Source organism: Fusarium redolens (assembly GCF_020744475.1).
Source record: "Fusarium redolens strain MPI-CAGE-AT-0023 chromosome Unknown BKA55scaffold_27, whole genome shotgun sequence".
Lineage (NCBI taxonomy): Eukaryota > Fungi > Ascomycota > Sordariomycetes > Hypocreales > Nectriaceae > Fusarium > Fusarium redolens.
In genome coordinates, this window is record NW_025763690.1 from 444,386 (window position 1) to 467,364 (window position 22,979).

Consider the following 22,979-nt stretch of genomic DNA (forward strand, 5'->3'; position numbering starts at 1 on the left):
CCAGCTCAAATGCAGTGAGGAGATAATGTCTTGACTATGCTTCTACTCAAGGTTAATAGGAAGGCCTCTTTGGTCAAAACTATTCACTACAAACAGCTCTTTACTGCGATGTATGCCATAGAGCAAATTGTATGTCGCGCTTCTATCAGATGGTTACAGATCAACTGGGTTATCGAATTGCCCCTATCATAAATGTAAGGAGTCTATATAAGCAATACATTGCCTTCTGTCTGGAACACCAATTCTAGCCCATCATTGTTACAATTTGGCAGTGAAGCCCAGCAGTTCTTTAGGAGCTTAATGACAGTACCACTATTTCCAAATCCTTCGCTCTCTTCCAAGACACTAGATAGAAGTGACTCAAAGACGCCCTGCAGACTGGCCTCGGCCATGCACCCAATGATATAAAGTGGCCAGACAAGGCCCCGAAGAGGAATGGCTTGGGGCCAGTCCCTTAGCACAATTACTGACTCTAAAATCGCGTCTTTGACTTCGGGAAGAGATGCCCAGGGACCGGAGACTATTGTACTTGACAAGACTAGTGATGCAAGTGCGAAAATTTGCGAGACCCATGGGGCCGGTAGGATACCGCCTCCTCCCTGTGGATGTTTGAGAGGTTAGTCATGTGGCAGTGCGGACTTAAGATCTTGCTGGTACTCACTTTAGCAGCTTCCTTTAGTTCAGTGATGCCGTCTTGTAGTCTCTTGTCTATCCTTTGACCCTTTCTCACTAGCTCGGGCACGCTCAACTTCCCTTGTTGCTTCATGTCAATTTTCCAGGCTTGGAGATGTGCTAGATCTCCAATAGCAATCATGACCCAGTTGTAACAACCCATCAAATCAGCCATTTCAAGACCTGACCCTTCCAGCCATTGCCGATAAGGTATTCGCGGGACTCGGCCTGTCGTGGCGCACGCCAAAATGTCATGCCACAATGCTTGAGCCATAAGGAAATTGAAATCAGCTTGCGATTGATGGAGATCATCATCACGGGAAATACTGAATGAACAAGGCAAAGTGTTTTCGGGTGACGATGAAGTCCGGAGCAGAGCTTCCGGAGAATGCATGGCAAGGACAGCCGTCACAGCGTCGAGGTGCGGAACCCAGTCGTATTCAGCTCCATTGAACACCTGTGACAATAGGGAAGGAAGTTAGAATCCAGCAAGACACAGCTATCTCGCCCGAAGTTCCATGACCTACCTCGAAACTTATCAGTGTCAAACTCGCCGCTACAAATTCGGCAAGTTTGGGCTGATCGCCGAGAAGTGTCTCGGTCTCAGTGTGCTGCGAGAGCTTACGCAACTCTCTCAAGGCCTTTGAGTGAAACTCAAAAGCTTCCTGGCTATAAGAGCAGATCTTCTGGGATGCATCTCGATGTAAGGTGGAGAGTGCAAGCGCAGCGTGCGACAGCGAGCCGCCGTTGCTGAGAGATATGAGAAGCCAGCCTCTGTTGCCCAAATAGGACCGGGGCTGGAAGTAAGGGAACTGCCAAACAAACACATGATCGAGATAGTACATGATTAGAGATGCCAACCTGGGTGGCAAGACGCAAGGGGGAGTGCGATCTTGTGATGGAGAGACTGGCTGTGCAGCTTCTTCCTCTCCAATCAACCTTCGGGTGAGTGGGAGGCAACTCCCAGCTTCTACAAGCGTTGCTGGGGACTCAAAATTGTTATAACCATGATCTGAAGCTTGCACTGAAAGCGACGGAGTTTGAAGTTCAGTAGCGTCTGGAGCTGGCGGCGTCTGGATCTGGGCACGTCCCTCTGGCAGAGATCTGGCCGTCACATCTCTTCCAACGTTCTGATTCCGCTGAACCCTTCGGAGCTTCTTGAGCTTCTGTTTGACGGCATTTTTGATTCGTCTAAGCTCTTCATGCTCAGCAGCTGATCCATCCATCCACGCCGGCTTGGAGCCATAGCCGTGGCAAGGGATGCCTCGGTCCGTGCATTCTCTACACGTAGGGATTTGGAGGTCGCATTTACGATGTCTGAGCTTGCAAGTCCAGCATCCACTCGGAAATGATCTCATGGTGGCTGTTTGGCCTCTGATGGTGGGAGAAAAAGAACGACGTAGTTATGGCGGCTCGGAGTTTGTGGGCCTTTTTGGAGTTCAAGCTACCCCACCGCTTTTTCTTCGTCGAATTACAGCGTTTTCCGAGATCGAGACTCGGAGGCGCTTCGACTTGCCCTCCCAGAAAAGATCTTTAAGCCTAGCGTGGTTAACTTGGTGGATGGCTTGAAGCAGCATCCGTGTTAAGAGTCCCTCAGTTGAAAGAATTGCGAGAACGGCCTCACCTTCTCGATACAAACCTTTGACTCCAGACGGTAGTATTCTCAAGAGTTTACTTAGTTCGGACTCAGTGAGCCATGATATACCGAGTTCAGAGATATGGTGTGACTTGACATCCCGCTTAGCTGGCCCTACCAAGAGCCCATGATAGAGTCGGCATGTTCGGGACCAGCTAGCAAAAGCAAGAATTTTTAAAGGGCGCCACTTCATAGGGAGATTCACTCAACAAGGTCTTGTTACATCATTTCAATTCAAGGTTCAGCTATAATTTGGAGAGGTGCTATAATTGTCAAATACCCCTTTTTGAACGTAAGACGCAGGCAGACATCGTAAGTCCTAGAAACAAGACAGGAATGGAATGTCGGCAGGAAGGTTTTGTCAGTTGTCGAGACAGATAGTGGAAGCTGCAGCGTAGAGGTGTAAAAAGCTACGGACGAGTTCCCTTGTTTGCTATCATGAAGTGAAAGATCAACATGTCGGGCCCACGTCACTTGCGGACACTCGACGGTTAATACAATAGTCGTAGTGAATGGTTGCTTGAGGCTGGGCGTTTCAATCTGGTCAGGGAATGCTTGGTATGGGTCGGCCTGATGCCAAGTGTAGGACCGGACTGAAAGAGATACGCCATCCAGCTTCGGGGGCGTGATTCCATCATTTTCAGGATTGAAGGTCAAGGTGACATCAATGAACGATGGAGTAATGACGGTTCCATAAGATTGGAGATGAAGTGGTTCAGGCTGCATCGCTGTGGCGCTGATGATGCCGAACGGTCGCTTGAACGAGTTACTCCGAAGAGATTTCGTACCTTGCAGCTTGTATCGTGGACTGGTCAACGACACATGGAGAGGTGGGCTCTCTGTTAACCTGGGAATAAATCGTATGGCTCTCTTGGCCATTACATCTTGACTGTGACCTGTGTCCAGAGATGGAGTTGATACGACGCAGGCATTGATTCCATATTCAACCTCAACCACTCCAGGGCTCATGTCACCTCGATTCCACTCCGCTCCAATCGTTGGAGGGAGGAATAAGTGCTTGTCTGTGACAGTTGTCGATACGACGTTGTGTGTGCAAGCCGTTGAATCCAGTTGATAAGGTAAAGTGAATTGGAAAGGTATTTTGCAGGAGTGGTTCTTTGTGAGTGTTGTTGAGACCAACTCAAGGATGTCGGAGGAAATTAAGTCAATCTTCAGAAAGCGGTGTGTAGTTGTAGCTGTTAACTTTTGACCGACCGTACGGATCGTTGTAGTGCCATCAAAGGAGATGGTGATGGAGGAAGCACAAATATCGCTAGCCGGCGAGATAGCTAAATGACCTTGCACAACTGACCCAGAAGAATAGATCTTCGCGTAATAGTGTTCGGCGAGTTCTATCTCGAGCTTACAGGGTTTTCGCCAGTTGCGAACTTTTAACGCTGCCTTGGAAATGCCCAACTCCTCCATTTGGTGGCTCTGCCGAAGAGACGTCATTGAGAATAAAGTTAATATCTTCAGGCATTGCAAGGAAGGGCTGCTAATATAAGCCGTCAGTCAGATTCGTTATATAAGCAGAAGGCTTTTCTACATATAGAAACTATTGTTCGGAGTTACCTTCCTCATGATTTTGTTTTACGTAATAATCTCATAAAACCAATAACATCATTCATGAACATCTGGCAGCGATGTTGACTTATTACTGACTCGCCTGTTTAAATTTTCAATATTAGATAACTCTAGCAAATATGCAGTAGAGCACTGTTTGTGAAAATATAGGAAATGTGAAAGCTAATCCTCCTTCAAATTTTAAAGGCTACACAACGTGAGAGTGCTTCCTTAGAAGGTAGTGTCTATAAGGAGTCTATAGACTCTAGAGAAGCAGGTACATGCAATTCATATTTAGATATAAAAGGGTCAAGCGAAATAGCATTATAGCAAAGTGAACTCAATCTAATACTTCTCTATAGGCTGTACTCTTGCTTCATTATGTTGCACTTCTCCTCGCGGAATGTCAAACCAGATACTGCTTTTATTCACCCCATCACAGCCCAAAGTGACAAATAGACACATACTTCATTGAAAAAGCCTTAGTGAAACTACATATGAGAGCAATTCTACACCAAGACTCTATCAATGTAAGCCCCGAGCTCCTTCAAGCCAGCAACCAACACATCCGTCTCACAGACATAACCCATGCGAACATAACCCTTGAAGTCTTCATCACCTCCAAAGCAGCGAGACCCTGCAACAAAAAGGAGCTTAGCCTTGTCCAATAAATCAAGACAAAGCTTGACATCATCCACAGGATCCCCATTCTTGTCGTTGAAGCGGATGAAGGCTGTTGTGCCGGCCTTGGGCTCCACCCATGAACAAACTGATTTGTAGCGGTCCATGAATTCTTTGAGGATGGCTGCGTTTGTCCTGGCGAGTGTGATATTCCGCTGTACCAATGCAGGCTTGACTTCAGGCGAGAGGGCGAATCTAGCAATCTGATCGTCTATCTGGGAGACACTGATAGTGGTATAGTCGCGTGCTAGCATGATAGCTGAGATGATAGACCGATCCCGGCTGGCAATCCAGCCGATGCGGATACCTGCTAGCGCATAACCCTTGGACATTGATCCCGTTGCAATGGCTCTGCGGTACCCTAGTGTCGTCACTGGCTTGGGCACTTCAGTGCCATTGCCGCCAGAAGCACCACCATGGAAGAGCGGTCGGTATACCTCATCAGAGAAGAGAATAACACCGTTATCCTCTGCTACCTTGGAGATACGGTTGATAACGCTGTCTGGAATTGGCGCTCCAGTTGGGTTGTTGGGATTGTTAATGATTATCATCTGGCTATGTTAGTATCTCGTGGTATATATAATAATGGAGGGCAATAATACATACCTTGGTGTTTGGCTTAATCAGACCAGCCAATTCATCAACATCAGGGACAAAGCCATTCTCCTTCTTCAATTTCCATAGAGTCACTTCAGCCCCGAGACTACGGGGAGTGTCGTAAAGCTGCTGATACGTCGGATAAACACAGATGACATGGTCACCAGGCCCTATCAGCGTATACAGGGCCAGGAAGTTGGCGCCTATAGCGCCTTGAGTGACGATGGTATCCTCGGCCGCTAGCTGCAAGCCTTCAGTGCTGCAGTGGGCAGCAATGCGCTGTCGAAGAGTCTGGGATCCTGGGATGGCACCATATGTGAGCTTGGTGCTTGTGTCGATGGGGTTCTTGGCGGGACCATTAGACATGGCGACCAAGTCATCGATGGACACAGAGGCGGCACACGTTTCAGCAACATTCAGGACGCCTGGAGTCGTTTCATATTCGTCCATCCATTGCTCCACGGCGAAAGGGGTGATGTGAACCATTGTGATTGCTTTCTGAAAGGATGGTACGTATGTGTATGCTTTAGTGTGCTTTTGTTTGGTTTGGTGTTCAGGTTCACGGCTCCAGAAGGGATGTTTAAATATTCGGACGTGAAGAGGCTTAATCGTCAGACTACTAATTGCATGGCTCATAAGTGGCTTGCGCCCTTGATATGATGGATGTCAAAATCGAGTGAGGCCCAGACGTCGACGGCATGTCCACTGGTCATTGGTCGCATTAAGTCAGCCGGCGGCGTTTGTCGCGGCCCACTCCCCTCCTCGGGATGATCTATAGATCCACATTGACGATGCCAATGACAGGTAGCGCCGCTTACTTTGCTGTCTTTGGTTTAGATCAGCCCCATCCAAGACTCCAGGACTACTGTACTGTTTGTGAACTCGGAGTTTCCTGTCTTGCCTACAGAAGCTTCCCCACTCCAGGGTAGTGGAGCCAACAATGGCAGAGGCGATTGGTAACAATTCCAGCTTGCAATTTCTACCACGTAACATACTGCAATAATACATGCATTCTGTCCAAGAGACAGAAGTGGAGGTGCACAAGTATTTAATCTCAACACTTAGTGACATCTTCAGAATCTTAACTAAGCAAATACTTCAGTCACACCACTCTGTTCTTCACCTCAAGAGTTCACACCTGTCAATCAATTTCTTTCTTCCTTTTATCATGTCCAACCTTGAAGCAATCTACACGACCGACGCCTGTGCGCCTCTCCCCCAATTCTCTCAAGCCGTCAAATACAGTGGCATGGTTTATTGTAGCGGATCCATCGGCATCGATCCTGCAACCGACGATCTGGTTCCCGGTTCTATCACGGACCGAGCTCGCATGGCGCTCCAGAATCTCAAGGCCGTGCTTGAAGCTGCTGGTAGTAGCCTAGACCGAGTGGTGAAGGCCAATGTCTTCTTGGTTGACATGAAGGATTTCGGCTCTTTCAATATTGCGTGGGATGAGTTTTTCCCAAATGAGCCCAAGCCTGTTAGTGATATAAAAAATAGGTTCTAAATCTAGTCCTTAACTAATGTTTACAACTACAGTCCCGGACGTGTGTCGCTGTCCATCAGCTGCCCTTAGACACTGATGTAGAGGTTGAGATGATAGCTACCTATTGATAGTGGCAATATAGTTACATAGTACCAAACAGGTAGCCTAGGGTTCTCCAACATCCATAAAGGTCCACTAGACGCAAATTCTAATGAGAATGTCCTGAGGCACAGCAGCTCCCGCTAATTGCTTCTCTCGCGAGCTTAGCGCGACTCAGAGGTCGTGCACCAGGAAGCAGATCTCTTCCCATCAAGTCTGGCAGTGGTTTCCGTGCACTCAGCTTATGCACCGAACGAGTTGCAATCTTGGCAGAGTAGATATTGTTCAGCCAATGAGCCAGTCGGTAACCACCCTTTGCAATTTGTAGCTCGATGGTTGGGATCACAGAGTTGTAATAGGTCGGGTAGAGGTCACCCTCCTGCAACGCTGCAGCACCGTCGGGCATAACCACAGTGCAGACGTAAGCATTGGCATCCGAGGCCCAGGCAGTTGCTGACGTGATAGGATCAGTCACGTCGCTATCAGCGATCCAAGAAGCGGCTTGGGACTTGTATGAGCCCGAAGTGATATCAGTGATGAGTGTGTTTGCCCACGATTGGGCGTCGGTCAAGGCGTGGCCACCAATCAATTTCTCGGGCATATAAGTGTCCCAGTCTGAATGCAGATTATCGCCGGAAAACCCGTTAAAGGTAACCTTGATATCATTTCCGCCAACCTCGTAGGCCTCATCGTGTAGTGGCTGGGTAATGTCACCCAAAAAGTGGACGAGGAACTTGAGAGCCTCAGCTTTGTTAGCTTTTGACAGACGACTATCTCCTACACGTCGAGTGTAGTTGGCGACAGCAGATATGGAGCATCCAGAATTGCCGCAGTCACGGTCATAGTCTACATTGCAGTTTGTTGGCGGGCTGTCCTCTGCATCAATAAAGTGCAGAGGGGCTGACCATTTTCCAGCTGCAGTTGTGCGGTACGTGTCGGCCCATGAGGCAACGTTGGCAAGGTACGAATCCGAGGAGTCACCCAGAACACCCTGTGCCCTGTTGTGAAATCAGTACATAATAAACAGACAGCGTAGCCATGGGTGCTTACCAGGAGGCAACGTCATCGTCGAGAAAGTGTTGAGCAATATACGCAACAGTGGCATGACCTAAGACCCCCCAACCATGGACAGCACGGATGGCGCCAAAGGCTACAAGCAGAGATTTAAACATCATGGCTAGTTCTGAAGAGATTTCAGCGGATGATACTTGTTAATGCATAAAAGATTCAAAGACAGTAATTATATACATGTCGCTCAACTGTAGAGTCGGCAACCTTGCTTGGTTGAGCGACCGACATATGGGTTTACTTGCCTCAATCTGGTCTTACAGCCGAGTCAGTTTAGGCTGGCATACAAAGGTCCTTCGACAAGTGCTGCAAACCGCTACTGCTCGGCACATAGTTGCCGACACGTTTTGCAAATAGCTCATTGATAGGTAAATGACTAGCAAGTCTGATACACCTAGTTAGGTAGGTACTTGATTAGAGAATCACACGTTGAGCAATAGTACTTACCTGCCTAAAGAAGCTTAATTCACCTTCAATTTATAGTATGTACAAAGCAATATGATAAGTCTTTATCTTATCTCATAGTAGCTATCTGGGAACTTGACCACCAATGGCCGGCTAACCGGCACAAATTTAGCAGGGATAATTCCATATAGTTGCAGATCTCTCTTTATTATTGTATTGGAGTGGGAAATCGTGCCCCGAGGCTGAGTCCATAGTGTCCAAGCCTATTCCTTGTTCATTCCAGCATAATCTTCCATGTCGGTCAAAAAGAGAGTGGCGTTGACCCATTCTGTAGTCCACATGCGCCGTTTGTTGCCCTGTCAATAATGACTCTGTTGTTCTGCAGCACCGCTTCCGTCTGCAGGGAAATATCGAGGTGGTGCGTTCCGTCAGCGCCTGTGGTGCAACCCGGGACAGTATTATCGCCATGACGTGACGAGGTACCAGAAACAAAAATGGTTTTGGCTGATTGATTTATTATCCGAGCGTGGGAATAGTTGGCGAGGGACTGAGCTTTTTGAGCCGGAAGAAAGTAATCGGCACCGTTCTGGGACGCCATATCTTGTTAAGCTGAAAAAAGCGTGAACCTAACTACCCACATATGCCAAACTTAACCTGGCGAAGAACGAGGTCGGTCTACCGTTGTCATCTTGATTTCATAGGTCCGGAAATTTCCTCGTCCTACACTCAACTAAATCGTACGTAGCTTTGCTGCAAGTAAAAAAGAATTGTCAGCTTTATCGTGACAGGGCTTGAATTACTAGAGAGCGAGGAGCCCGTTAGAACATGGGCAAAGAGGGAGGTTAACTAACAGAGTATTCAGATGGATTGCTGACGACTTGAGTCCAGTCGAAGGATTCGTCCCCAAAATCCTTGCCACCTCCGATGGGATCATTCTTGGCCGTCTCCCCATCGAAGACGATAGGATTTCTACACCGCTGGCGCAATTTGTGGGCTGTCATGGCCTGCCAGGGCTTATAAATCGGGTATGCCATCTCAGGCTCCACGATGATGCTTGCACGGACATGGCCTCCTGACACAGGCCAGCGCAGCACGAGGCCGGCCTGGATATCAAAGGGAATGCCGATGCACTGGATGCTATTTTCCGCGATCGACCAAATTGCAGTGTCCATGCTGTCAAATTTATATACCGAACTCTTCATTCGAGCTTCAATGCTCATCCGCCGGTCCAAGCTGTGTGTGACTTTCCCGTCATAAGTCATCTCTAAGCCTGCCGATGCTGGTGAGGGAACTGGAACACCGACCGACACCTTTAGGCCTGAGCTTGACTCAATAGACTTGCTTTGGGATTCGCCATAGATCCGGTCAGGGAAAAGACAAATGATGTGAGGGATATTTTCAATGCTATCTTCTTCATCATTGTCTTCGTCTTCATCTTCTTGGAGCTCGCAGGCAGCGACAGAAGCGAGTGTAGCGATCTTATCAAAAAAAATGGTAATATTTGCGGACTTGAAGCGTATGTTGGTGTTTCGCGGCCAGAAGAATGAGAATTGGAATGAGAGAAGACAAGCGCGCTGCTTCTTGTAGGATCCGTATTGGACGCGGTCGAGTTTTGCCTGAAACCCGATATTGCGTACCTCCTGGTGTGTAATGAGGCCCCGAATTCTCGGAAGAGTACTCTCCTTTCCAAGCGATGGTTCCTCTTGGGGCAGCTCAAAATCTGTGTCGAACGAGGAGTTCAGATACTCCATGACAATGGTTTTAATAAAGCCGGATGTTGAATGCTATTGAGGAAGAAGTGAAGATGATGCCAATAGAATTCCACATACCCAGGAAGATTCCGAGGCCATGCTAGCAAAGCACATATTAACTGAGCTAGGGCAAAGGCTTGGTTGTCACTACCTACCTTATATTTGGTGCTTGAAGCTGACATGGGGCGCCACATCGCGTCATACTAACGCATTGGCTGCTTATACGGAGGGAGCCACTAGTTACACTAGGAGTGGAGCAGAAATGAAAATCTTGATGCCACTGGTGTTTATTCGTTGCCGTTTCTTGGACATGGCTAGGTACAATCAGGATTTCGTCGAATCCCAATTCCCAAAGATGTCTGACAGTTTGGAGGTCTCGCTGCAGGGCAGGCGAACATAAAATGTGTTCACCTCGATCAAATACATAAGTATATCTTACGTTTCAATTGCTCCAATAATGACAGGCTCGAGTCCTAGCTCCTGAAACTTTACGAGTCTCATTAGTATTCGCCCTACTGTAATTATTCTCTACCAACTTATACCAGGACAAAGGGCAGCGGGGAGCCACAATGATTAATCTTCTCAGCATGGTGGGCCTATTCGCTCAAGGGGCGGCAACTCAAGCCTTCCTCAACCGCATCATGTACTTGTGCCAGCGAGCCTACCAGGATCCATTCAATCGAGATGATCTTCATCGACAAATTGCCAGCGAGGTCTATAATATGTTCAATTACACGCCTGCTTTTGCTCATGAGCAAGTTGCAAGTAATCTGTTGTCAGCCATGGCTCAGTCTCCTTTTCCTGTTACACAACTGCGACTCCTGGGGCCTCGGGAATGCGCACGGCAATTCCCTGTCATTGCTCCTGTAATTTATGCTACTGCGGATATCCTGTTACCTGGTTGGAACCAGACAACGACGGTTGCTCCTAGCCAGCCATGGAGAAACCCCCAACTCGAGTGGACCACCCAGTCCTCTTCGTTATCTCTTCCTTACCGTGGCTACGACATACAAACACTGCCTATTCAACAACAAGCCACACCGTTCAGCTCCGAGTTATCTCCCGCTTCTGTGGCCCAAATCCCAGAACAGACTTCAACCCGCACTTCAGCATTAACTATGCCATCCGCTGTTAGATCTCAAATCATGAATCCGGAAACTCGAGAGAAACTTGACAAATTTTACAACTACGGCCCCCGGGATCAGCCTGCCGAAGATACCGACCCGTTCCTCGTCAATTTGGCCAAGTTCAAGAATGCCAAGACTCCCGAGGAAAGAGAAGCGGTCAAACGTGAGATGGTGGATTCCCAAAACAGGATTGGGTTGCAAATCGACGAGCGAATGGAAAATGTACTTCTTCGCTCCAGAGGCCAGCAAGGGAAGATAGGAAACACACAAGAAGACGTTGAAAGACAGCGGAGAAAAGAAAATCTGCGGGAGGATGTGCTCCGCCTTACCGACCAACGCAACCTCTTCATGGCGGGCGTAGACAAGCTCCGAGAGCGTGATGGGTCGAATTCGGTGTCGGACTTGCAGCAAATTGTCGATCCTATACGTTCGATAGTACGCCAGTCCTGTGGAGACAATCTCGTGGACGAGTTAGATTCTTTGCTCAAGGATGAGGCTAAGAAAGAGCGGGCCAGGAATGCCAATGATCCCAGGGGAAATGATACCGACACCCATGCGAGGCAGTAAGAAAATGGCGCCAACGAGGGGGACGAAGCTGACCAGTGCAGGAGTATACGGAGAGAACTGGTGGCATCGGATCAAATCGTGGACATCCAAGAACATTCCCCTATCAAAGGCAAGAGTTTGGAGGCACTCAATGTGCAGGATGTCTGCAATGTAACTGATGTGAGCGAACATATCCGCCGTTTGCAAGAGTGTAGGGCAATGGGGAACTGGGAGAAGTCCAATTACATATTTTCATCTCTGGACTTGGAAGAGAGCGTTAATCCAAAGGTTGGGATCGAAATTGGATGGAACTTGTATCTTCAGGGTTATGTGAGGATGGCACTGGATGTGATTGAAAGCTCGTATATTCCATGGAGAGATTCAAGGCAGAATATTATGGCTTGTAAGGCGCTCTCTATGATGCGGTCATATTTTGCTTTTCTCTGCGGGAGCACGTTGAAGAATGGTCTCAATGCGGCCATATCTATCCAGGAGGTGGATGAATTTACTTTTACGAATGAACTCTCTAACGTAACGGTATGTTATTCGCCACCGGGCTCTGTGAGGTGTATTGAAACTTCTCACTGATACAGGATCCTAGGTCGCGTCGCAGTATTTCTACTGCAAGATTCTTACTGCTGCTATTTGGGAAGGTCTCCTGAACGCCGCTGAATGCAAAGTCGCTGTCCAACTACGCTTAAAGATTATTTCAGAGACTCTACTACAAGCTGGTCATACCCATGAATCAATTCTCTTCGCCATGCTCCTCAGCAACGAGCTAGAGTCCACTCAAGAGCAGATGCAGCTCTGGAAACAGCATCTCCATGATCCTCGATTTTCAGGTCTTGACAGAGCAGAAATTTGCCTTAAAGTTGGCGGTCTGATGGCCCAAGAGGGGGATATTATTTCCTCGAAACACCACTTCCAGGTGGCTGAGCAAACATTCGAGGAGCTGGGGTGCGCTGAAGGAAAGCTCCGGACCCAACTGCAACAACTGGAGGCAATTCGCCCCAAAACTCTAACTGAAATCCGGCAGATGCAGCAAATCGCCAAAGATTTCGAGGCTCTCGGCTCGCCTGCGCTGCAAATCACGGCCTTGTCCCTTGCAGTTGGAGAAGGAGCCGATGTCTTACCATGGGCTGACATGGTCGACACATTCAGCCATCTCGAGAGAGTTCTTGACCAGACGTCCAACAGATATGCGATGTTACGCCTCAGCGTGGAATTCTCTGCCGCAGCAATACTACGACAAGAGCACCTTGGAAAGACATTCGAATATTTGCAAAAGTCCGTGAATGATGCGTCGGAGGAAACCCCAAAGACTACTGGTCAGCTATTTATGCAGCTCGGACAGGCGTATCGCTCGCTTGGAGACCAGGATAGAAGCCTCAAATACGTCAAGATGGCGGTGCAAACGTTTGAGAAATGGCGGCTACCGGACATGCTGTCTGACGCGAAGTTGGCACTCGCAATGGCTATGGCATCGGAAACGCCTGGACCTAATCATGAGGCGGCCATCGAGATACTGAAGGAGTCACTACGACTTGATGAGGAGCGTAATGATGCGCAACGCCAACTCAAGAAACTCGAAGCCATCGTCAGTCTAGAGGGATGCTTAGCCAGATCGGATCAGGGTGACCGCCACAAGGAACTCCAAGACTATTGGATGGGGGAATGGGAGCGAATCGGAGAAAGGTATCATAATGATTCCATTAGACAGGCCGAGCTGTTCATGGCACGGGGGAAATTTAAGAGTGCTGAGAAGCTTCTGAGACAACGTCTGGTGAAGTGCATGGATGAAAAAGACCTCAGACGGATTTCGAAATGCCAACACCTAATCTTCTCAAGCCTCTTTCTTTCATTTGGTTCATCTCTGCACCCAGAGGAGAACCACTCCCAGGTCCGAGCAGTAGTAGACCAAGCTGCAGCCGCGCTGGCAGCCTACAGAGAATTAGGACCTTACAGCGTTCCCCTGGAGTTTATTCTTCATATCTCACAAGCGTTTCAGTCTCTCGGCGAAAATCAAGACGGACAAGAAAGGAATATGCTCTACGCTGAGGCTTTGCAGTACCTTGAGATCGGGGAGTCGATCTCCGAACGATTGCGACGGGACCTTTCTTCGTCATCGGGTTTGGAGTCATTGCGCCAAAAGCAGCTGCTTGTCGCTTCTTCCACCCATGATGATATCTTTAATCATGCTCTAGCACTCACATTCGCATTAGGTGATGCCGAGAAGATGTGGCGATGGACCCAGAGAGCGAAAGCAAGGGCATTGTCCGACTTGGTGGGTTCGCAACTTGATTCGTACACCAGGCAGCGACCTCCTAATTTTGCCGTCGATGACCAAATCGTAAAGCTGTTGGAGGAAGAAGCGAGGCTCGTGCGAAAACTCGAATCGGCAGTTTCCATAGACAAGGTTTCGACGAGTATGGAACTGGAACGTGTTCGCTCGATGATGGAGGAACACCCGCGCCTCGGCCGTCTACTTGCGTCGAGAGCGGGCAAGACCGATCTGCAGGATCTCCAATGGCTTTTTGGAAATGGAGAAGATCGGGATATTTCGCCCGATTCCAAAGTTGTATTAGTCGATTGGGTTATTATAGGTGACAACATTGTAATGGTCACACTGGATGCGAGGCTCGAGCCCCAGATGTCAGTGCTCGACATGACATTAACTCACGTGCGTGTATGGAAGCAGAGATACCTATCCTCACACACGTCGCTGGTGTCATCGGAGAGGCTGCTCGAAGAAGGAACACTTGACAAACTCAACAGCCTTGTTTCCGGACTTTCACAGTGTACACATGAGGGCGATCTGCTCGTCTTTTGTCCGACGAGGACCTTGCATGCCATCCCCTTGCACGCGTTGAAGATAGAAGGCGTGCCTGTGATATGGAGGAACCCAGTGGTATATACAGCGAGCATATCACTACTCAGGCAATGTTGTGAGAGAGCCAACTCGAAACTACACGAGAGAGCTGGGGGATTAAGAACCGCGTTCTTCTCAGCTTACGAAGACCATTCCGAGGACAAGATGAAGATAACGCAACGCGAGGAGGCATATAAATGCATTAGAAAGCTGGCGTCTGACTTCGGATCGGAGCCCAGGCTTGGATGCAATGCCAACAGGGAAAACCTGATGACAGTGGTGAAGGACGTTGACATTCTTCATTTTCATGGACACACAGCGACCCATCCCAACATCATCTACCAGTCTCTCGTTCTAAGCGATGGAAAAACATCAGAGTCAAGTTCCGGTGCGCAAGAGTTTCATCACACACAGTCTTCAACGTCGCCCTACCGACCAACGTTGGGGCCGCACAAGGATGCCTTCACGGTCCGCGACGCCTTTTCCCTTAACCTCAACCTATCACTCGCTTCCATCGTCGCATGCTCCTCTGGTGTGCAGAACTATGGCACGGGGGACGAGCCGCAAGGGCTGCTCTCGGCGCTGCAATATGCGGGCTGTGCAACAGCCATAGGTACCCTATGGCCGGTTCGCAGCGAGGACGGGCGAGCATTTACCCTGTATTTCTTCCAGGCTGTGCGGCGCCAAGGGGACACCATCGCGTCGCCATGGAACCTGGCACTCTCGTTCCAGAAGGCGGTGAGACGACTCCAGAAAAGAAAGAGTACAGGTTTGCGCTTGGATCACCCTTATTATTGGGCAGCTTTTGTAATCCATGGTGCGTGGTATTTGTAACTTGGTTAGCATAGCGTATGTTATAAGGATAATATTATAGTTTTATTAATAATATAATTAGTATCTATTAAATTAAAATAAGGCAGGGTTAATAAAAGAATAAAATTTTAATTAGAGGGTATATTAATACTAATAAAGGTTTTTATAAGAGATTATTTTACTTATAAAAAATAAATAGTACGAAAAATGAACGCCTATTTCGGCGATACCTTTCCAATGCCTTCCCAGATCCTGAGCTGAACGGAGCTTGTACTAAGTACTTTCACGGAGTCATACATGTTAGTTAGTACCTCGTGTTTCTCGACACTATCTGGAATCTTTTCACCATCCTCTTCAAGTACCGTAGTCTCCCTCGTCTGCATTAATTCACTGTAGTATGATTCCATAGAAGTGTCATCCTCCACATTGACATCCTTCTCCCTCCCTCGCCTCTCCTGATCCTCACGGTAAAACGGGTTGGCAGCGAACTCACTGGCGACCTTCCATAGGTGCCGGCTCGGTTCTGGGTCAAGGTCCTTATAGATATTCTCGTAATCGCAGGCAATCGCTGCCGCCGCGCACTGCCTCTTCATCTCAGGCACCTCTATGGCGAGAAGGCTAAGCATATCTGGCTGCGGCTGCAGGGGCCACCAGATGATGTAGGGCATCGGGACTCCGGATGGCCAGCCGTCTTCAAACACGGAAGCGTCGTTGAGCATGATGCGGCGCGCCATTATCGCTCGCTGGATGTCCCACACGTATGGGGCAGACCTAGCATAGATGGTGTTGTTCTTGATCTGGTCCGCCCACCAGCGAGCATACATAGTGTGATGTAAGACACCACGGGTGACACAGTCTTGGTCCAGTTGCGTCAAGGATGTTCCAGAGTTGGCGAGCTGGGCATAGCGTTCGATGTTGCCGTCGTGGGCGGCCATCTGTGTCAATAAAGTCTTTTTCACCGTCGGCAGGTCCCGAGGCAGAGGACTGTAGAGCAGCTTCGCCTCGTCATCGGTCAGTGTGCCGTGCCGTGCGTCTACTTCCTGGTCCTCGAGGCCAAGATGCATGTCCTCTTCAATGCATGGAAGGAGGTCGTCGTTGGACCGGCGTGTGATGCCTTGTCGAGCTGTCAAGCGCCATCGCACTTCGGTATTACCGGTCAGATACGCCGGGCATTCATAATCCATCAATTCAATGGTGCGTTTGCAGTCGTCCATAATGGCATATCGAGATTTAAAACTCATGATCTCGTCATAGATAAGTTTCCCACCATCTGTTTCGCTTTCTCGCGCCTCTTCAGCGATGGACACTTCAGGCAGGAGGTCAAGCTCCCGATAAAGGACGTGGTAACCTGCTACAGCACAGGCACGGCCGACCTGATAGCGCATGTCGGGGAATTTAGAGGCCAGTGAACGGTAGGTGTCCTCGGTGGCGATGTCGGGATGCCATATACAATATGGCTGCTCCTCCGCCGTCATCCGTTCCGGTATGTCGTTGCTCATGATGCGGCGAGCGTTGCGGGCTCGAGCGACCTGAGGCATTGAGGAGCTGAGGCGTCTGACGGGTTCACTCATGGCGAAGTGGTAGTGCAGGCGAATGCCCCGGATAAGCGCTGCGCGACTATCACGGTCCTCAAGGAGCCTCGGCACTGCATCGCCGCGGATGGCCTTTCCCTGATCCTGTCGAAGTTCTAGGCGGTGCAACATTCTTTTTATTTTTATTTTTATTTTATTTTTTGCTGGACGATGGATGATGAGGCAAAACTTCAGAATTTGGGTCGTTGATTTATTAATTGAAGGAATGACATGGGAGGGATTAAATATTTTTGCCAGCCGGCACTAAGTGGCCTGACAGGGCATAAATTAGGTACCTGTTGCCTTCCATACCAACGTTGTGACTCATACCAGGGCCATTGACCACCCACGTAACCCCCCACAAACAGCTACAGGGACCAAGTTCTGTGTGGTGATTATAAGCTCTCAGCCACAGGTCTCAACTGCAAATAACACATCTAGTTCACTATTTAGACATTATCAGCTACAGGGACATCCGCTGTAACACAACGCTAGATTAAAAAAAAAATGGAATGGACCTTCTCCTGATAGTGGCATACGAAATAATGAACAACAATCGATGGTAAATTATCATGGTAATCAACTATACAGGCTTCTCCATCGATGTCCAATCTCTCATACAAAAAACCCGCCACATACCGGACTACATACACTGTCAATCAACCAACAATATGCACACCTATCTTCTCTCCCCGATACAACACCCAGACCGACTACATAACCACTGTCTATCTCGAACAGGATGCAGACAGGCCGCCCAGTCTCGTCTCAGCACTACTATGGGCATCACCCCAGACTGATAGGGCATGTGCGTGAGTCTTGTTCTGTTTGATGTACCCGGACCATATTTCGCAAACTTCTCGTTTCCTAGATTGTCGGCCTATTTCACGAGGCCTTGAATGCCGTCCTTGATGCCAGCATTGCTCAATTTCTTCTCGAATGCAGCCGGGTCGGGGTGGTCCAGAAGGGTTTGTACCAAGTCCACCCTTTCCCAGGTACTCGCTCCGGGTACAGAAGATTTAACTTTCTTGATGACCAGCTCTTTGCGATCCAAGCCAAGTCCATAAGCCTTCTTATCATCCGGAGTACCGGCCGGATCCACCTCTCGAGTCAACTGCGTAAGCAGCCACTCATCAGCTTCCTGCCGGCGGAGAGCCATGATCTCGCTGGATAGCTTGTGTTTGCGCATGTTGGTCTCGATCAGCTTTCTTTTCCATTTGGAGTCATGCCTTTGGCGTTGGCAGCCTTAAGGGACTTGTCAACGCCGGCGGGAGTCAACTTCTTCTGCAGATCGGCTCGGAATTCGGCATATGTCAATTTGCCGTCTACCGTGTTTTCCAACGAAAAGTGTCTTGCTAGCCCAGTTGTTCGTCTTGTCTTGTTTAAAGATCATTGATTGCTTGTCGGCTCCCTCGATGTCGCTGGAAAAAGAAAAGGTATCTCAGTACATGTCATATCTACGGTATGCTGCAGTGGGGTAACTCACGTAAAGATATCATACATTTCCCACAACCAGATTCTCTCGCGGGCGTGCGACAAAATGTTGTCAATTTGGGCGCAGTGGGCAATTTGGAGCAGAACGAGGAGTGGCCATCCTATACAGGCCCAAGTGAGAGGTGCAGCATGGCAACGCATGCTGACATCAAGAAAAGAGCGTGTTTCTTGGGATGTGAAAAAAGAACGAGTGTATGATAATGAATGGAATGGACAGAAATTTAGTGACTGGGGAGTAAGTAAAGTATGGGTTGGGTTAGTCTAGGGGCTCCCAGTTACGGGGTTTTAAGGTAAAGGTAAAGAGAGGCTCACTCATATATTTTCAAGTCTATACTACGTCCAAGGCGTTACAGCTAACGGCATAACTGGCTTACACACATGGTATCATACTCCAGTACATGTCGAGTCTTGAGTCCTCAATCACAGGTCTTTTTGCTCGGGCTGAGGAGTGAGTAATTTCCGTCAGAGAAACAACTATACTATACAAGGAAACAGCCGACCGATTGTCGTCTTGGCTTAATGCAACCTGACTAGCAGATGGAATAGTATGGTATGATGAGCTACCACTGGTTAAGGTGATGTGTAGCGATATGCGGTACATAGTGATCAGTGGAACCTCATGAAAAAAAAAAAACCCATTTTGACATGCCAGTAGTGTGATTGCATGTGTCACAAAGCCTGTGCTGTGCCTTTTCTTACCCCTGTGCCTACCCATGGGTATCCATTTCTACCCACGTCCTTGCCCTTGCCTCTGTCCCCACCCCTATTCGCACGCCACTTCTGACACTCCACACGCATACTCCCGTCCACGCCTGGCAGGGCGGCTGTCACTTGGAAATTTATTCTCGGATACTCGGGAGATTCCCATCCGAGTTAGATAGCCAAGGACCTGAACAAACATTCGATTTAACTGACGTGTAGTTAAGGTAAGCACTAACATCTTTCTGACAATGCCTAGGCGGACACCCAAGCACACGATGGTCTCGGCTGCGTGATATCGCTTCGGCTGCCGTGAACTTGTCTTTCCTCTACAACCTTGACAGAGGGTGAGAGAAAAAGAAGGGCAAGAAGACCTTTCGACTGATGGTCTCGCCATGGGGAGTTCCTTACTGCTTGACACTCCTTTGGCGTTTGATAGAGTAGAGCATATGTCAGGGAGGCATTGGCGCGTATTAATTACAACAACCTCGCTCCCTTTTGATACTGCCCATTAAACAGCACACTCGCTTTTCACTCATTCGTTCATTCATTCATTCCTTTTCTTATTCATTCATTCATGGTTTTTGCCTTCTCTTCTACACTACGAGGGTTTACAATTTCATTTTCTTTGTTGGCTTCCTGGCCGGCCTGAGTTCCGCTACGACCAGTAGGGCGAACAGCACTCGTTTGGGCCCATATGATGCATCCAAAGCTCAGAACTCGACAGAGCATGAGCGTGAACTCGGTATCACCCCCATCTCCCCCTACAGCGAGAAGCAGACCAGCGAGGAGTGGGCAACCACCTTGGTTGAGGGTTGCCCTCGAACCTGCGCTGCTGCCGGATCGGACGCCGCCAGATGGACTCACATCCATAACGTTCGAGACCTGGACGGCTGCGAAGCTCCTCTGATGTTCGATCTGAATGTGCACCCCGAGACCGTCGAGACCATTCGTGTCTGCGCTCTCGACGGCCCCTCGTTCTCGTCCAAAGCGTCAGCACACCTGCGAGCACATCTGCACCAGGGAGCGGCGCGAAGACACGCCAAGCGGGCAGAGACGGACGGCGAGGACGATAAGGCCTCTACTGGCCTTTGCAATCCTGCTCCTCTTTCACCCGTGCCCATTGTCCTCACTTCTGGTTTGGCTGGAGCGCTGAACGCAACCGGTGGTGTCACCGTAGCCATTCAGGGACTCAAGCAGCATATCACCAAGAAGGCCTCGTGTGGCAAGACTGTCCCTTTTTCCAAGGCAGGCTCTACCATCGTCGGTATTTACATCAGCGCAGACATGGGGTCTGTCGCTGGCACCGCCATACTCGAGCGATTTGAGAAGGCGGCCAGCCAGGGCACGCAGATCATGCAGGCCTGCGACATCAACCCGATGAACCCGTACACGTTTGGAATCTTTGCTGTCGATAAGGTCAGCGATTTTGATCTTGTATGAAAGAACGTCCAGACGTGGGCTGATGGTTACTGCGCGGCGATGCCTCTTACCAGACCCAAGGATGCAAGGATCAAGGTCAATATCCGAGGTGGTGATCTGTTCACGGGCTCATCCAACGGTACCTCCTCTGTGTCTTCGGTGGGGTTGTCGACGGATCTCGAAGCTCGTGCCGAGTGCAAGACCACCAAGGTCATCGAAGATGATACCTGCACCACACTTAGTGTTAGGTGCAACATTCGAGGCGCCGACTTTGTCAAGTACAAGCCGAAGACGAACATTTGTAGCACCCTCAAACCTGGGCAGTTCGTCTGCTGCAGTTCCGGGACGTTACCAGACAACGCTCCAGTGGCAGACAAGGATGGCACCTGCGCCACGCATAAGATCGACATCGGAGACACTTGTGTGTCTGTCGCAGCAACTTCGAGTATTACGGTCAAGGATAACGAGGCGTATAACAAGGCCTCGTAGGGTTGGGCTGGTTATAACAGACTGCAGCTAAGCCAGATTATTTGTTTAAGCAAGGGAAACACTCCTATGCCCTCTCTTGTTAAAGGTGTAGCTTGCGGTCCACAAAAGCCCGGTACCAAGAAGCCTTTAGGCTCCTTTGATAGATGGGATCTTGCCAAGCTTAACCAGTGTCTGCTTAACTCTTGCTGTAGAGGCTGGGGATTTTATGGCACTACTGATGAGTTTTGTACTGAGTCCCCTGCTGATACTAAGGCACCGGGAGCCATTAAGATCAACACCAACGGATGCATTTCCAACTGTGGAACTGACATTGTGAACAATAAGGCATCCGCGAAGGAGTTCAAGCGCATCGGTTACTTCCAGGCTTACAACCCCGGCCGCCCATGTATGCACATGGATGCTTCCGAGATCGAAGACAACTTCAAGGAGCTGACTCATGTTCATTTTGCCTTTGCCGGCATTACTGCCGATTACGACGTCAACATCCCAGAGCATGTCAAGAAACAGTTTGACGTCTTAGACAAGATGGATGCTCCTTTCAAGAAGATCCTGTCCTTTGGCGGCTGGGCCGAGTCGACCGACGCCGCGACGTTCCAGCGCTACCGCGATGTGGTCAAGCCTGAATACCGTTCCGTCTTCGACGCAAACGTTGTCAAGTTATTGGAGAAGCATGAGAGCTTTGACGGCGTTGGCATCGACTGGGAGTACCCCGGTGCCACTGATCAGGGCATCCCTGCCGGTGACAGGACTGACGTTCTCTACTACCACCGCTTTCTCTCCGTCCTCCGAAACCTACTGCCATCGAGCAAGTCTCTTTCCATTGTCTTGCCCGGTTCATTCAGGTATCTGAAGCCATTCCCCGTTGACCTGATGGCCAAGGTCCTGAACTACTTTGTCTTCATGACCTACGACTTGCATGGGCAGTGTGACTACGGCAATAAGTTCGCTAACCCCGGCTGTGAAAATGGCAACTGTCTCCGATCTCACGTCAACCGTACCGAGACCCGGAACTCGATGAGTATGATCATCAAGGCGGGCGTGCCGGCCGAAAAGGTCATCATCGGCATTGCAAGCTACGGTCGAAGTTTCCGCATGGCGGACAAGAGCTGCACGGGACCTCACTGCCTCTTTACTGGCTCTTACTCGGAGTCCGAGGCTGAGCCCGGCCAGTGTACCGACACCAGTGGCTACATTATGTGATATCCTCATCCTAGTACGTTCATTGCTAATATGGCCCTATCTAGTCTCGAACGCCGAACTCGATGAGATCTGGCAGTTGGCCAGCAACGGCACCGAAGGTGTCTCGGCCAAGCGATGGCATGACGCAAAGACCCACTCGGACATCATGACATACGGTACACAGGGCAGCGGCATGACGGATTGGGACGCCTACATGAGCGACAAGACCAAGGAGGAGCGCGTGGCCTGGGTCAAGACGCTCAACTTTGGCGGCACCACGGACTGGGCCATCGATCTGGCGGGCTATTTCGAAGGACCCAGCCAGAAGGGAGGGTCGTCCAACGGCGGATGGTCCGACTTCAAAGCTGATGATCTGTCCTGCGATTTGAATGACTGGCCCACCAGCCTGGAGAAGCTGTCTGTCAATATAGACAGCATCAATGGAGCTTCGGTCAAGGGCACTGCTAAGGCCGAAACTCAACTGCACATTTAGCTCCAAGGTATCCATGTCATGTTCAATCGTATGATGGCTACAATAATTCGCACATCATACACGTGGCCGATTAGAATGAGTTTTTTAATCATTGGCATTCAATCATGAAGTCACCGGATGAATAGGCATTTGATCAGCGCGTATAAGAGCTTGAAAGGCGCTACCTACCACAATATATTGAAGAGGTTGGTTATATCAAGGCCAATTGGCTCGGTCCGTACAGGGAAAAGTTAGTGAGGGCTTGGGTTGATCAACATCCTCATTTTGGCAATGTAGTCACCTCGCGGGTTGAGGGTATCCATGGGCTCCTTAAGAGCCA

At 49.3% G+C, this 22,979-nt stretch overlaps 10 protein-coding genes across 10 annotated transcripts; 3 read left to right on the top strand and 7 right to left on the bottom strand.

Annotated features, from left to right (window-relative positions):
- Positions 1-203: 203 nt before the first annotated feature.
- BKA55DRAFT_697439 (fungal-specific transcription factor domain-containing protein) lies at positions 204-2,030 on the bottom strand (the record flags this gene model as incomplete). The annotated part of the gene is made up of 3 exons (XM_046200378.1): positions 204-599; positions 662-1,129; positions 1,200-2,030. 3 exons carry the CDS (start codon positions 2,028-2,030, stop codon positions 204-206), a joined length of 1,695 nt encoding a protein of 564 aa, XP_046042290.1.
- Positions 2,031-2,542: 512 nt separating this feature from the next.
- BKA55DRAFT_528047 (uncharacterized protein) lies at positions 2,543-3,733 on the bottom strand (the record flags this gene model as incomplete). Its single annotated transcript, XM_046188965.1, has 1 exon — positions 2,543-3,733. The coding sequence occupies one exon, from the start codon at positions 3,731-3,733 to the stop codon at positions 2,543-2,545; it is 1,191 nt and encodes a 396-aa protein (XP_046042291.1).
- A 647-nt stretch (positions 3,734-4,380) lies between these two features.
- BKA55DRAFT_546177 (pyridoxal phosphate-dependent transferase) lies at positions 4,381-5,635 on the bottom strand (the record flags this gene model as incomplete). The annotated part of the gene is made up of 2 exons (XM_046190887.1): positions 4,381-5,103; positions 5,159-5,635. 2 exons carry the CDS (start codon positions 5,633-5,635, stop codon positions 4,381-4,383), a joined length of 1,200 nt encoding a protein of 399 aa, XP_046042292.1.
- Positions 5,636-6,317: 682 nt separating this feature from the next.
- Positions 6,318-6,763, top strand: BKA55DRAFT_697441 (Endoribonuclease L-PSP/chorismate mutase-like protein; the record flags this gene model as incomplete). Its single annotated transcript, XM_046200379.1, has 2 exons — positions 6,318-6,629; positions 6,689-6,763. The coding sequence occupies 2 exons, from the start codon at positions 6,318-6,320 to the stop codon at positions 6,761-6,763; spliced, it is 387 nt and encodes a 128-aa protein (XP_046042293.1).
- Positions 6,607-7,945, bottom strand: BKA55DRAFT_216301 (phospholipase C/P1 nuclease domain-containing protein). Its single transcript, XM_046185196.1, has 2 exons — positions 7,785-7,945; positions 6,607-7,732 (listed from the first exon to the last, which is right to left on the bottom strand). Exons 1-2 carry the CDS (start codon positions 7,907-7,909, stop codon positions 6,844-6,846), a joined length of 1,014 nt encoding a protein of 337 aa, XP_046042294.1. The 5' UTR covers positions 7,910-7,945; the 3' UTR covers positions 6,607-6,843.
- Positions 7,946-8,804: 859 nt separating this feature from the next.
- Positions 8,805-10,073, bottom strand: BKA55DRAFT_216303 (uncharacterized protein). Its single transcript, XM_046185197.1, has 2 exons — positions 9,059-10,073; positions 8,805-8,957 (listed from the first exon to the last, which is right to left on the bottom strand). Exons 1-2 carry the CDS (start codon positions 9,956-9,958, stop codon positions 8,934-8,936), a joined length of 924 nt encoding a protein of 307 aa, XP_046042295.1. The 5' UTR covers positions 9,959-10,073; the 3' UTR covers positions 8,805-8,933.
- Positions 10,074-10,527: 454 nt separating this feature from the next.
- BKA55DRAFT_743902 (CHAT domain-containing protein) lies at positions 10,528-15,353 on the top strand (the record flags this gene model as incomplete). Its single annotated transcript, XM_046201570.1, has 3 exons — positions 10,528-11,648; positions 11,694-12,168; positions 12,233-15,353. The coding sequence occupies 3 exons, from the start codon at positions 10,528-10,530 to the stop codon at positions 15,332-15,334; spliced, it is 4,698 nt and encodes a 1,565-aa protein (XP_046042296.1). The 3' UTR covers positions 15,335-15,353.
- Positions 15,354-15,457: 104 nt separating this feature from the next.
- On the bottom strand, positions 15,458-17,100 carry BKA55DRAFT_681103 (uncharacterized protein; the record flags this gene model as incomplete). The annotated part of the gene is made up of 2 exons (XM_046198238.1): positions 15,544-17,100; positions 15,458-15,463 (listed from the first exon to the last, which is right to left on the bottom strand). Exons 1-2 carry the CDS (start codon positions 17,014-17,016, stop codon positions 15,458-15,460), a joined length of 1,479 nt encoding a protein of 492 aa, XP_046042297.1. The 5' UTR covers positions 17,017-17,100.
- Positions 17,101-17,764: 664 nt separating this feature from the next.
- Positions 17,765-18,073, bottom strand: BKA55DRAFT_697446 (uncharacterized protein; the record flags this gene model as incomplete). Its single annotated transcript, XM_046200380.1, has 1 exon — positions 17,765-18,073. The coding sequence occupies one exon, from the start codon at positions 18,071-18,073 to the stop codon at positions 17,765-17,767; it is 309 nt and encodes a 102-aa protein (XP_046042298.1).
- A 1,581-nt stretch (positions 18,074-19,654) lies between these two features.
- On the top strand, positions 19,655-22,660 carry BKA55DRAFT_697447 (glycoside hydrolase superfamily; the record flags this gene model as incomplete). The annotated part of the gene is made up of 5 exons (XM_046200381.1): positions 19,655-19,686; positions 19,749-20,514; positions 20,581-20,984; positions 21,039-22,159; positions 22,233-22,660. 5 exons carry the CDS (start codon positions 19,655-19,657, stop codon positions 22,658-22,660), a joined length of 2,751 nt encoding a protein of 916 aa, XP_046042299.1.
- Between the last annotated feature and the right edge of the window lie 319 nt (positions 22,661-22,979).

Excerpts from the sequence above, each read along its gene's own strand:
- BKA55DRAFT_216301 (XM_046185196.1), bottom strand. The coding sequence starts at position 7,909 with ATGATGTTTAAATCTCTGCTTGTAGCCTTTGGCGCCATCCGTGCTGTC. Across the intron at positions 7,733-7,784 it reads GACGATGACGTTGCCTCCTG|GGCACAGGGTGTTCTGGGTG; the intron begins GTAAGCACCCAT and ends ATTTCACAACAG.
- BKA55DRAFT_216303 (XM_046185197.1), bottom strand. The coding sequence starts at position 9,958 with ATGGAGTATCTGAACTCCTCGTTCGACACAGATTTTGAGCTGCCCCAA. Across the intron at positions 8,958-9,058 it reads GCAATCCATCTGAATACTCT|CAAAGCTACGTACGATTTAG; the intron begins GTTAGTTAACCT and ends TTTTACTTGCAG.